The 13,561-nt window shown below is 47.6% G+C and overlaps 2 protein-coding genes across 2 annotated transcripts in view; one reads left to right on the plus strand and one right to left on the minus strand.

The window, feature by feature from the left end:
• Positions 1-757: 757 nt before the first annotated feature.
• Positions 758-5,779, minus strand: PSMB4 (proteasome 20S subunit beta 4). Its single transcript, XM_044449115.1, has 7 exons — positions 5,624-5,779; positions 4,582-4,788; positions 2,572-2,718; positions 2,016-2,097; positions 1,785-1,901; positions 1,486-1,574; positions 758-901 (listed from the first exon to the last, which is right to left on the minus strand). Exons 1-7 carry the CDS (start codon positions 5,734-5,736, stop codon positions 889-891), a joined length of 768 nt encoding a protein of 255 aa, XP_044305050.1. The 5' UTR covers positions 5,737-5,779; the 3' UTR covers positions 758-888.
• Positions 5,780-9,433: 3,654 nt separating this feature from the next.
• Positions 9,434-13,561, plus strand: part of CGN (cingulin) — a 51,096-nt gene continuing 46,968 nt past the window's right edge. Inside the window, exon 1 of the mRNA XM_044449235.1 lies at positions 9,434-9,450. The gene's annotated coding sequence lies outside the window, so the exon portion shown is untranslated. The remainder of the gene's footprint in view (positions 9,451-13,561) is intronic.

The following is a 13,561-nucleotide window of genomic DNA, read 5'->3' on the forward strand; positions in this document are numbered from 1 at the left end:
TGCCACTTCTAACGGGGTCTGTGAACCAACTGCATGTCTGAGAACATACGCCAGAATCTTCTTGCTGCAGACCATGGTATGCATCAACAAGGCATGCATTTTTACTAACCATGATATTTGCAGAAAATAGAGGCCTTTGGCTACCAGAAGTCTATAAATTGAGAAAGGAGCTGTGGAGTGAGTACCTCTGCTGAAAAGGTACCTCTCAGGCCCAAACTAGATGTGACAGCTTCCATTCAACAGCAATTCCATTTTTTTTTTTTAAAGTAGAGGGGCCCAGAGGGTTCATTCCAGATAGAAACTGTTTCTGCTATGCACTGTGATCACGGATCTGGAAGGGGCTTCCACACCTGCTATTTGGTTTTTAAAACTACATTCACACTATTTAAATATCACATCCAACTTTCCCCGCTCCCCAGATCACAGGGCAGGGATTGAATGTTTGTATTGTTACCTTTTATATAAAACAAAACTGAATGTAGAAAACCAGGCTATCAAGAATTTACATTCCTTCCTGATATGCTGGAAATGTTCTTTAGATGGAAGAACATTCAAAAAGGCAAGCTGCGTGATATTAGGTGTTATAGTGCAAGATTATTCCAAATGGGCAGACGAACTCCAAAATGTCACAAGCCTTCAGAGATTATATGATAAAAGGGACCCCTCATATAAATCTACAAGAAACTTGGAGATGAGAGACTGATCCATGTAGAAAATTCCAGTAAATGTTTCCAGTGCAAGAACCAGAACATGCATGTAAGCGTCTCAAAGCACTTTTATTGTGATTTACAAAAAGAGTACGAGGTCTTGTGAAGCTTAACTAGTTTTAACAAATGATTTGGGATTATATTCAAACCAAACCAAAGCAGGTCCATGGGCTTTTCAGTTTCATTCAAAACCACTACAAAAAGAAAAAGGAAAATTAGGTTGTCTCCAGCCTAATAAGTAAATAAAGAAGGCAAGATGCCTCAAAGTTTACAACACGGGAAATAAATCGTACCTTATCTAAAAGGACAACCTTCCAAGTAAAGTAATTTAGACTATGTATTCAAAGTGATTCTTAGCTGCTGGGCTAAAGAGGAGTATACAAAAACATGCAATCTTCAGTGCAGACCACCGCGAGGAGTTTCTGAAACCTGCTCCTATTGGCTTTTAAGCTCCAAGATGCTGGAGGCAGGTCTAAAATTGGCTCCCACTCCTGCTCGCAGAGGTAAGGGTATTACTTGGATCAGCTGCTCCTCTGGGAACATGTAAGTAGACCAACCAGTTGTATGCTTCCTTGTACTGACAAGTTATTTTATGGCAGGACTAACCAGCAACAGGGTCCATCCATTCTCCCTGGGGTACAGAGTCAGGAAAGTCCCTTGGCACCCAAACAGACTTCCTCCTGGGTTGTCCGGTAGGCCAGCCATTTCACTGGGCCCATACCGTGCCAAGCACTGGAACGATGTCCTTCGAACCTGGGCCCAAATGCGGTACACTTACCTGACAAGATGTGCGATTTCCCAGCTGGTCTCTGAAGTGATGGGACCTTCGATTTCCACACCCTTCTCTGTAACTGTTGTGAGCTCATACTGAAAAAGGACAGTGAAAAGAGTTAGTCCGCCAAGACTATTTTCTTCAAAAGACTTGACCCAACCCGGCTAGAAGATGGACAGGGTTGTAATTAGCATGTTGGGAAATTGTGAAGAAAAATGGAGATCCAGGATTCACCTTTGGAAGTGCCTGGTCTTGTGTGACAGACTGGATGGCCTTCACGGCCTTCCTCACTTCCTGCTCCTTACCCTATTAAATGAACGGGCGTCCCTGTAGTAGAGGATTTTCATGCAACGCTCAATAAGGTCTCGTGCCTCCTGCCTAGAAAGGAGGGGTTTCTTTTCCAGGGCATCCCTTATCAGTGGCTGTGAAAGGGAAAGAGACAGAGAGACTCCTCAGTCGCATGTCTCCAAAGACCCCAAAGCTCTGCTTTCAGGACCCAAAGCTGCATTAATCCGTGGCATTCCCAAGCGGCTCACCTGTGCCACGTATGAGCCATATCCTGTGGCGAGAGAAGGCGCTTCATAAGCCACACCAAGCATGTCAACGTAACCTAAGAAACTGAGAGAGGAGGACAGGTTTACACGGGGAGCAAAACCTTTGGCGCATCCCTCCATCTACCCCGACTTGTTAAGACGGGGATTTAAATTCACAGGAGTGCTATGGCACATACACAAACGCTCGGAGTCTTTGAGGTGCATAATATAACGCTTTATATAAATAATGAATCATTATGTCTTCACCTCTCCTGAACCTCCCTGGGAGGAGTTTTTTACGGCCAAATGGGTCACAGCACTGTGGGGGGGGGATCTTTCCTCCCCCCACTCATAGCTTGATCAACCTGGAAGCAGCAGCTTCCTATTCATCTTTTGCTCCTTGCTTCAGTTTGTAAGCATGCCAAGAGCAATTGCAGCTGTGTAATAACAGCTATGCAAACTAAATTTAATGGATAGTTGTGTAGGAGTCATACCTGCTGAGCAACAAGGACATTACCTAAGTTCTTCTGGCCCTGACTGATGGAGGTTCCGGGCTTACCCTTCTCCGTTTGCATAGCCGCCAATCACAACAGTGTTCCAGAGGGGGTTCATCTTGGACCGGCGGCTGTACATCGCTCGGGTGAGCCAGGAGTGGATGGCCTTCGGGCTGTAGCTGTGTCCGTCTCCCAAGAGTTCCTCGTCGATCCTGGAGGGGACAAAGCTACATCAGATCCACCGGACTTGCCGCTGTAAGCCGCCGGATCCTAGACGTGCTAAAGGGCCGAACGGTGGGGCTTCCCCAACGTAGGGCTCTTTGGATGTGTTGGGATTGCAATGCCCAGTCTCCCCCAGCCAGAGAAAGCAGTGGTGAAGGGTCAGGAGAGCTGCTGGAAGCACTGGAGCAGGTTCCTGGGCCCAGGGGCTTGGCTAATTTAGCATGCGGGCATCCAAAATCTGACCCTCCCGACTGGCACAAGACCTGAGGGCACCGAGCCAGAAAGGGCTGCGGCTGTTAAGAGGCGCCATTTGTAATATTTCTTTAAATCATCAGTTGCACCATCCCTCCATACCAGAGGAGCCTTCCCTAACATGGCCCCCTGCAGCCGTTTGGGAGCACGTTTCCAATCATCCCCAACCACCCGCCATACTGACTGGGCCTTGGGGGAACCTCCGGAGAGCATCAGGCCCAGGCTAATATTACAAAGCGCACAGACTTCTGCGGCTCAGCTGAAAGCCACTTTTGGGGAGCAAGGGGCCCCCTCTGGTGCCTGGCAGTCGTTATGGCGTTCCTTAGGCTTGGGGAAGCCATCCCAGGGCCCCTTTGCTGACAGCTGACCAGCATGGGGGTGGGCGGGGCTCAAGGGGCAGGGCCTTCCTCCCCCACTATATAAAAGAGGAGCCAAGCTCGCCGCCGCCACCACCATCTCAGAAGGAAAACTACCCAGGAGGTGGCCATGCAGGGAAGCCTCAGCCTCTTGCTCCAGCTGCGTGGGACCCTCTTCCTGAGCAGGTGAAAGAAGGGGGTGTCTTAATGAGAAAAGGGGTTTTACTGATGGGGTGCAGAAGCCAGGCAAAGCAGACCCTTCTCAGCAGCTGTTGGCTCTGCCAGGCCGCTTGAGCCCACACCCTGCCCAGGTAATACTGTGTTTTGGAGAACTGCCCACCCTCCTTCCCACAGCCCCTAAAGGAGGAAAACAAAACAGACCATTTTTGTATGTCTTGTTACCACCATGTAACTGAAATGCTTTGTACAATGTGAATACTGGGAGCTATTGTTTGCTTGGGGACTCTAAAGCTTTGCACAACTCAGTGGAATAAACAGCATCTTGCTTCAGTGAGAAGAGGTGCTTAGAAGCCTAACAAAGAACTCTGTGAGGAAACTGGGAAACTGCTGCATGTTATCAAGAAACTGTAAGGGACCTCCTCAATCTTCAGTTGGAAAACAGAATTTTTCTTACTGTAAGTTTTCGAGTATGCAAATACTGAATTTTCTTCTACCGCTTTACTTTGGGGTTGGCTGGGAAACAAACAAAGTTCAGGGACCCTCTTGGGGCCCTCTTAACTACCTCTTTCAAACTAGGAGGGAGGCTATGTTTTGCCTTAAGATTTTTTTCTTTCAGTTTTAAACCTATGATTGCATCCCAATCTTTGCATTGCTGCTAACCTTTACTTCCAATTTATACTGTACATTTAAACATTTATAGCATCTTACATTGTATTTTATGGATTTTAATTGTGAACTGTCCGGAACGCTTCAGTTTCTGAATGGTGTCAACACTTAATAAGAGATGTAGAGGAGATTATGGTTGCTTAAAGGCCTAACTCATTAAGTATGGAAGTTAAGGTGTGAGGGGAAGAGATAATTGAATCTGGTGCCCTCCAGGTGTTTTAGGTTACAGCTCCCATAATCTGACCATTAGCCATGCTGGCTGGGACTTCTGGATGGCAGTTACCTACCCCAGTCCTAAGGAAATGCATTGGTAGCTATCTTGAGTGTCAGGCATGGCAGACGGGGAGTTCCCCCCTCCGCAGGACAGGGACCTCAACATTTGGAGAACTCTCAACTTACACCATCTGTTCGACGACTCGTTTGAGGTACTGGAAATCGGCATAGTCACCAGATGCCCCTAACACGGTGCTGTCGTTCACCTTCATGAGCCTGGAAATGTTGCGGAATCGGGCCAGCGATCCGTAGGAGCCCAGCATGTCTGCCGCAATGATGACGCCACCGTCAAACCTCAGCCCCAGGACAGAGGTGCCCGTCACCATGGGGCTCCTGGCAGGAATGGGACAGAAAACAGGGAGGGCTGATTGGCAGTTCTTCCCAGTGAGTTGAGTTCCCATCAGAGCATGAAGAGGACAGCTTCTAGCATTCCCGACCGCTGGGTTGCTGGCAACAGTGGTCCAAAATACTCCGGTCGGCAAAGGATGTTCTGTCTGGGGCTGGCATGGACCTGAGGAAGCACTTTCAGGCTTTTCCCCTTCCGGCTACACTCGCTAAATTTGGAGAATCCCAATCCCCCGCATTGGGGCCTGGTCCACAGGGCAAAGGGAATGCACCAATTTACATCAGCTAATTTACAGAAACACCCAGTCTGTGCGCAATTTTACAGGACCCTATCTTTTTTTTTTTTTTTTAAAGGATGCACAGGTATCCTGTGCACATTCAGAGAAAACTAGGCAGAAAGATTGAAAAGCGGGGGGGGGGGGGAGCCCATGTGGTCCAAAAGTGGACCAACCCAGGTAGAGCCTGACGGTCCCTGGACCTTTATTCCAGCAGGTGGGCCGCAGGGTGCTATGCCCTGCGGCCTCGCAGGGATTCGGAGCGGCAGCCCTCGGGGGCTGTCCCCTAACACCACGCCCGGGCTTTGGTACATTTAGGGGACTAGCGCTCCCATCTACGTTGCCTAGGGATGATGGGGGTCACAGCCCAAGGCATCCGGGATGCCATCTTTGGGCAGGCCGCCCGCGGACTGGGTCTACCGGGCGAGCATCCTCGGGCCCGCGGGCCATCTCTCAAAGGGGCCCCATCGCCGGGACGGCACTAGCACCCCCCCCCGAAGGCCCCCCTCTTTTGCGGGGAGCCTCAGCCAAACCTTTTCCCCACTTACAGAGTCCTGGTGACCCCCCCAGGCAAGGTCCCGGATTCGTTGCTCGGACAAGGCGGCGAATAAAGCGCTCCGGGAGCGGGACCTCCAGCCCAAAACGGCGCCATTGCTTCCATTTTTCCCACACCAGCTTCGCCGACAGCTTAGTCACTGAGCAGGAAGGGGAGCACGCCGGGGCGCATGCGCAATACGCGAAGCCCTTTTTTGGCCCCAGAGACGAACCGTACAGGAAAAGGAAAGGCGAGCGGTGTCGCCATGTTGGGTGTGTCGGAACTTTCCGCGTCGGATTTTTGTTTGAACTGTTATAAATAGGATTGGGCAGAACTGGCCAAAAGGCATAAAGAGGCGACGCTTTTACGTTCGCGTAGCAAGGGACATCCCGGCGTAGTAACTGGGAAGACTACAGCGGCGCGCCCCCATCTTGAGTGCGTCTTCCATGCAGCCGGCTGTCGTTTCTATAGCGACGCGCGCGCTGCTGGGACGTTCCCGAGCTGCCCTCCGCCCGCCGCTGATGACCGAGGTCGGCCGTGCTCTCGCGAGAAGGGGCGAAGGCGCGGCGGACGCCCTGCTGGGGGCGGGGGCGCCGCGGGGCGGCGAGCGGATGCCCGGGGGCGCGTCTTGGGGGGGGGGGCTGGGGGGGCGGGGCCGGTTCCCCCCCCCCTCGGGTGTGCTTAGGCGCCGTTCGGTAGCAAATCGTCTTGAAAGCGCTTGCGATCGAAAGTCAGAAGGTGGAGCTAAGTCGCTGAAGCGAACGAGGCAGGATCTGGCAGAGCCAACTGATTTGGGGCGGGGGGGGGATGCCTTTAGGGCAGGATTCTTACGCATGTTCAGCCAGGAAAAAGGCTTGCACTTGCAGCATGCGCTAGTCCTCATGGCTGGCCGGGGCATGCTGGGAACGTGTCTGGCGAAGCAGGCAGGCCAGTGCCTAGGTGCCCCCGTTGCTGGGGGAGGTGGGCGGCTGTTTGGGCACGATGTAAGCAGTGCTAGACTGGAAGGGTTAGCCAGTGTGGCGTAGTGGTTAAGAACGTGGGACTGGGACTCAGACGATCCGGGTTCGAGTCCCCGCTCGGCCATGGAGCCCACTGGGGGATCTTGGGCCAGTCGCAGACTCTCAGCCCAACCTACCTCGCAGGGTTGTTGTTGTTGTGGGGACAAGATGGAGGAGGAGAATGATGTAAGCTGCCTTGAGCCCTTTGTAGGAAAAAGGCAGGCTATAAATCGAAAAAAAAGTAAAAATAAATAAGGGCCCTTGGCCTGATCCAGCATGGCCCTGCTTTCGCCCTTGCGTGTCGGACTTGGGCCTCCATGATCCCCAGCTCCGTGTTCCAACAGGTTGGGTAGGGCCAGCTTAAGGTATTTTGTCATGTCTAAAATACGTGACCCTTTAGTTTAAAGAGTACTTGCTGTTAAACCCAAATGATAGGCACAGAATTTCCGACGTGCAGAAACTGGGTGGGAGAAACCGTATCTATGCTTAGTTTTCCATCATTGGAGACTCGGCTTGATTTTTCATTTCTCATCCATAGAGTTATTCACGGGTGACCAAAAGGCATTCTTTGCATCAGTTATAACTTGGCCCAACGTTTAGACTGAGCCACGTCTTCTATAGCTGTAGATCAGGTGAAGGAATTTCACAAAATTCTCTTCCACATGCCTGCTCAAAAGTAAGCCCCACTGATTTCAATAGGGCTTACTCCCAGGCATGTGTCGAACTGCAAATTTAAATTTATTGTTTCTGTCGCTTTTGCCGTATTTGTTGACAGGAATGCTATTTTTAAAAATTAACTTCCTTTTCTGTGTTGCACACGTGGTTTCTGTAACTGAATGCTGTAGGTAGCACTGGACTTAACCATTCAAAAGACTAGACTTTGAACAGGCTCCAGTGAGCGAAATAGGCCTGCTTCGGGATTTGGGATGAATGGCAGCACCTTGCTTGGATGGGGCGTAGAGACAGATGCTGTGGCTTTTGGAATGTAGCCAGTGAAGGAGTCGGGAAATAACTTCATGCTTATTTTCCTGCAGTCTCAATGCAATGACTGGAGTGGGAAACTACTGCTTCTTTCGAGACCAGTCGTGTCTGTCAGGATGTTTGCCTGCTGCCAGCCTTTCACCCTGCCTAACCTACATATTTATAATTAAGCAATTCCTACAATATCAAAGCAAATCTCTCTTTGCTGAGAAATGGGCCCCAACAGCTGCCACAGAAAGTGTACTGTTGAAGAGGGATGTAACAAAACGAGGGTTTTGCAATGTGTGTTTCTTCTGATTCTAGTTGCTTTTGGGTTTTCTCCTATTGAGCTTCCTTCTGCTTCCAATTAAGGGCCTGGCCATTATAAAAAGCTGGCAGTGTGCCGTGGCTCCTAACATTTTGTGGCTTGCTTGGTTTTCTTTTTTCACCATCTTACACAGACAGAAAGGAAAGTGACAGTGCAGTGATATGATTAAGGTTAATGAGCACCTGATTACCAAGCGAAAAATAAATTGGCCAACAAGGGTTCAGGCAGGACATGCCACTGTGAATCGTTTCGGGGAATGTGGCAGAATAGAGGCTGTCTTTTTCCTGGCCTCCACGCTCTGCTCTCCAGAAGCAAAGTGCCAAATTGGCCTGGACTGGAATGGTGTTCCCACAGCCTAGGGCTGAAAGGATGCGCTGCTGCCTGTGCAGTAGAACGTATATTTGCCAGTGCAGACTGATTCGAGGTCCTGGTTTTCACCTTACAACTCCCTTCTTGTAAGGTTGTTTTAATCTGGAAGAGGCATCAGTGTTTGGCATTCAAGCAATCCACATCTATTTTTGCACTCAATACATTTCCTTGCAGCAGAAATGCTTGCCTTGTGCATGTGTTTGTATGTGTAGTTTCATTTTCTATCACAGCAATAATTGTTGTGCTGTGTTTATAGACCTGGGAAAAGCCGGAAGTTCACTCAATGAAGTGATTCTCAAGAGTGTGCCCTTCCTTGAGGAAACACTGGCATTTGATCTGAGCCTTTGATACGAATGGAATGCTGATTAAGACCGTAATGGTATTTCTCTCTGTCCTGCTGTGTCCTGCAAAGCCCTTGAAACTACTGAGTTAGAACCTGCTCTGACCCTTTGCTTTGGCCTTTGCTCCAAACAAAAAAGCAGCGTGGCTTTTTATTTTATTTATTTATTTGCATTGGATCAACAAAGTTTTAAGTGTTTTTGGTGGATTGCTTCATCTTTATGATTATTCCTAGACTCTTACTGTACCTGTATTTCTTAGTGAGTATGATCTCACCTTGACTGGCTTTTCAAAGAGTGCAGGACAAGTTACTGCGTCAGAGAGTAGCACCTTAAGCTCTCTGCAGGAGTGGGAAATAGGCTCTGCATGTTTCAAGGCCTTCCTCTTTGCATCCTGTGATGGGAAAGTGGCCAAGCAAATGGGCATCGGGGTTAGAGTTTGGGCCTCCTGACTACAGGAAGAGAACAGGACTCCAACTGGAGCAGCAGGGGAAAGATCTTGAGTTGAATTTGCTCTCAGGAAAATAGCCATCTTGAAGCAAAGAGTGGAATCCAGTGTTCTGCCATGAGCCCTCCATGGTACAATGCATGGAAAATATAGGGCACAAAGCGCCTTGTCCAGTTCAGGCTGTCCCTGTGCTCTGCCTGCCTCAACTCCTGCTGGGCCGGTTGTCTTTTCTGCCATTCTTTCAACTGAATGCTTTGGAGAAGACTGCCCTTTGGGGAGTGCTTAGCTTTGGTCGTGGGTGTCAAACTGCAGAAAGGAAAGGGAGCTGCCGAACAGCAGCCTGAGGTGTGAGGTGGTGTCTCCATCTTCCTACTGCTGCCTGGAAGGGAAACGGATGAGGTGAGCTTTGCATCCCTGTGTCAGGAGCTGTCAGGCTCAAGCCAGGCCCTGTGACGCAGCACGCGGCTGTACCAGAATTCAGGGGTGGGAGGTGGGAGTGTGACAGCTCAGACTGGAGAAAGTTCAGGCTTCTGGACTAACTTTTTGGAGGGGTGTTGGGCAAAAAGATACTGAAATTGGACTAAAGAGGGGGCTGTGGTTGTATCTCCTGGGAAGGGTCAAATTCAGGTTCCTGAGTTTAACTGTGACAACCGTGTCTGTGAATCAGAACGGGAAGATTACTTCATGTGTATACTGCCAAAGGTAAGGTCATCACCACATAAAGCTTACACCATCGAAGGGTTGCATCCTGCATGTTTTGGGGTCTCTCTCAGTACCTGTGCGTTCAAACAGCATGGCCAAGGGAATTAACAGGTCCTGCTTCAGCTTGCTTGCTTTGCATGCACCAACTCAGTCAGTTTTGAGGCCCTAGATATGCATAGGGATGCAAGATTTCCCAGCCCAACTGGACATGCCTCCATTCTCACAATCCAGGAATACCCCTGTACATTCAGATATGATCCCTGAAAGCACTGTTCCGTGTATTTTTCTGAAGGGCTTGCTTTCCCTGCCTGCACTGGGCTCTGGGACAGTGGGCATACCCCTAGACTAAAGATTTCCTAACCCCAGTGTGCCCCTGACCCTATTTTTAATCTCCGTTATACCTCCTGTACACTCAGCCACAATGTACAAAAGGAACACTGCTGGGATTTTTTGGGACCGCTCCTGGTCCTGGACAAACCTGTGCTGGTTCTAGGACTTTGGATACGCAAAAGTAAAACAGATTTCTTGACCCAATCTTAATTCCATTATTAAAATCTGGGTATAACTCACAGAGTATTCAGACATGAAATCCAAATATACCAATCTAGGCACTTTTCTGGACAGCATTCTTTTTTTCCTAATATACCTGGCTAATTCCAGGTCCAGAATCTTAACCCGAATCTTAAAACATTTTCTTAAAATACAGGCATCATAGCCAACACTCAGTGCCCAATGCACCACTATGGTTTGTTTAAAAATAAAGAAGAGAAGAAAGGGAACCAACAGTGGATTAAAAGGTGTCAGAAAGAATCTTAACTCACAGTATGGTTAAAAAGGATAGTTAAATTGGCCTGGCATGCCTTAGCTGGAGTTGTCTCTTTAAACTGCAGCTTTTCTCATAAAGAATCTGATCCAGTCTCTCCGTGGAACTCTCCAATGTGGCCCTGGGCAGTGCTGCTTTAACTTCCATGTTCAGTATACAAAATTGAAATGACATGCTATATGAGAGGGGTCAGCCATGTCCATGTCTGAAGGGCTTTTAAAAGATAGATATATTTGGATTTTTATTTGTGTTTGCAAGAGGTTATGAAAGTTCATGAAAGGATCTTGAGTGGAAGAGGCTTTGGTCGGTGAACAAAGCTGTGTTTTCCCCTCCAGTGTCAGCTATCCTGAGATAATCTTTGCTCAACACGATTCATTATGACATTTTCAGTTTCTCGTCTCCAGCAATCGCTGATCAATCCTAAGCAGCACTTGGGAGCTGCTAGTCCCAGAGTTCATGGTCCTCCTTCGAAGTGGTGCTCTCCGGCCCCTTAGTTAACAATCAGTAAGCAAGAAAAGGTGCAAGGCGGGGGGCGTTTGTAGAAACAGGACTTGTGGAGGGAGTTGGCCCCCTTTCCTCCAGCTGGCCAGCCAACAAAACGGGTCAGTGACTCCAGCAGTCTCTCAGCTACAGAAATGCAACAGGGCTTGAGTTGAAGGCTGCAGCAGGGGTAAGATGCTGATATGTAAGGCCAAGAAGCCTATTGCTGCTGGTATTTTTAAGTTTGGGCTGAAGATACCGGCCTCGTATTCTCCCTCACGGAGACCCAGTGGTCCCCTGAGATGTTCCAGTGAGGCCTTATTCGTTGTTCTGACCACAACATTGCAGGAGTGGCACCCACCCTTTCAAACACTCTCTTATTTTTATTTATTTATTTATTAAAACATTTTTATGCCGCCCCATTCGCCAAAGCCGAAGCCTCGGGGCGGCTTACAACGATATGTGGTTCAAGAGACAGAAATGTTGGTGACCTCTTGAAGGTGTATCTATCTGCTGAAGCATCTCCTTGCAGTGCTCTGTTCTATCGTCACGCAATCTTTAAAAAATATTATTCTGCACAGTTTTATGTTGGTTTTGTGTTGCATTATGTATTTTAATGTAAATTTATTAGAAATCTTAAGCTATCAAGTGACATCCAAGCAGTTGAAATGTTATTCACTGGCATATATGTTTAAAGTCTTTAGCCTTGGATGCAGAACACCTCTGCCACCTAGTAAAACTTATGTAAGATCTTGGTTTTCAAGGTGCCACCTTCGATTTTAGTTGAGCAGTTCCAACCAGTCCCCTGAATCATGAGCTACTAGAGGCTTTGTTTTCTAGTAGCTCTCCTGTGCCTTCATCTTCTGCATGATGGGCAAAAATTCACCCTGTGAGGAGGCAACTGTCACTAGATCTCTATGCCCGTTACATTTCTGCCTCTAAGGTCCATGCCAGAAACTCAGCAGCATCTTTCGTGGGAATTGAACTGATCGGATATAAATTCAAGGCACAGGATTATAGCCTAAAGGTGCAATCCTAAACAAATTCAAACAGAAAAAAAGGCTGATAACTCCCAGCATGCTTTTCTTCTGTCTAAACATGAAAAAGTCTGCACCCTAAATAAGGTTAGAATCAGCATCTCTATTTTCCCTACAGTCATACTGTGTGCCTATGTATTAAAATGAATATGTTCATATCTTATTCTGCATGTCTACTCCCAGAATGCTCCCTTCTTTTTTATTTTTGTGCATGATGAAGAATTTTGTGAAGCTTCAAGGCTTGCACTGACATTTTTGAATGTCAGTGTGGCCTAGTAGAAGACAAGCCAACTTATTTTGACTGTTTGGGCAGCTCTATAACCTTGTACAGTCCAGGGAGAAGAATGAGAAAGCTGAATATTTATATTTTGTTCAGCATCCTGTTTCTGACAGTGGCCAGACATACGCATCAGACAGACATCTCTCTGTTAGTTGCCTGCAACTCCTGTCATCAGAACCTCAAGGGACAATTCATTTAACAGGCAGTAGCTGATAGCTCATTTTTGAAAAAATAAAATCTAGCTGCTGTTTGGGTTTGTCTGCAGTTCTAGGTGAAACCCATAGAAGCCGCCTTAGGTAAAGAAAAAGGTGAAGAGAAACTTCGGTTTTTATTTTAACAAAGCTGCAGATTAATTCTTGTCTAAATCATTAGGGGGGAAAAAACCTTAGCTGTTGATAGCCACCTTCTCTATCAATTTATCCAATCTCCTTTCAGAGCTTTCCAAAGGGGTGGTCATCATTACATCCTGTGGAAATGAATTCCATAACTGAACACTGCACTGTGTGAAGGTCTTTCTTTGATCTGTCTTGAATTTCCCACTGTTCAAGTTCATGGGATGATCCACTGGGTTCTAATATTACAAAAAAGGAAGAAAATTAACTCCCTGCTTTCCTTACATGTATAATTCTGTACATCTCTGTCTCCCCCTTTTTAGGTTAAACAATCTCAGAGGTGGTCTCCATTCCTCCTGGGGGAATTGCTCCAGCCCCTTGATCATTTTAGTTGTCTTTTTCTGATTTTTTTTTCCAATTCTGCATTATCCTTTAAGACTAGTGAACAAAACTGTTGCACAGTAGATTTGCATCAGTGCAGTGTTATCTTGGCGGTTTTATTTTCCATTCCTTTCCAATTTATGCCCAACATGAAATTTGCTTTTTTCACAGCAGGTGTGCACTGGGTTGATATTTCCATCAAGTTGGTGCTTCATAATTTCAAGATCTTTCTCTTGGTCAGTCCAGCTCAAAGCAGGTTATATTTGAAGTGGGGAATTTTTGCCCCAACCAGCATCGGTTGACACTTGCTTACATTGTATACCCATAGAGCTTTGGGTATTTTAATAAATTTGATTCACATTTGTCATTCTGATGCCCATTCTTCCAATTCAGAGAAACCCCTTTGCAGCACCTCACCATCCCTATTGGTTTTAGGGCAGACTAAGCAACTTTACTGCCCAGTCCTAATTCCATT

The sequence above is a fragment of the Varanus komodoensis genome, unplaced genomic scaffold, assembly GCF_004798865.1.
Source record: "Varanus komodoensis strain SLA01 unplaced genomic scaffold, ASM479886v1 scaffold57, whole genome shotgun sequence".
Taxonomy (NCBI): domain Eukaryota; kingdom Metazoa; phylum Chordata; class Lepidosauria; order Squamata; family Varanidae; genus Varanus; species Varanus komodoensis.

Coding starts and splice junctions, on each gene's coding strand:
- PSMB4 (XM_044449115.1), bottom strand. CDS start 5,736: ATGGAAGCAATGGCGCCGTTTTGGGCTGGAGGTCCCGCTCCCGGAGCG. Junction 1,902..2,015: donor ATGGCTCATACGTGGCACAG/GTGAGCCGCTTG, acceptor TCCCTTTCACAG/CCACTGATAAGGGATGCCCT. Junction 1,575..1,784: donor ACGCCCGTTCATTTAATAGG/GTAAGGAGCAGG, acceptor GTCCTTTTTCAG/TATGAGCTCACAACAGTTAC.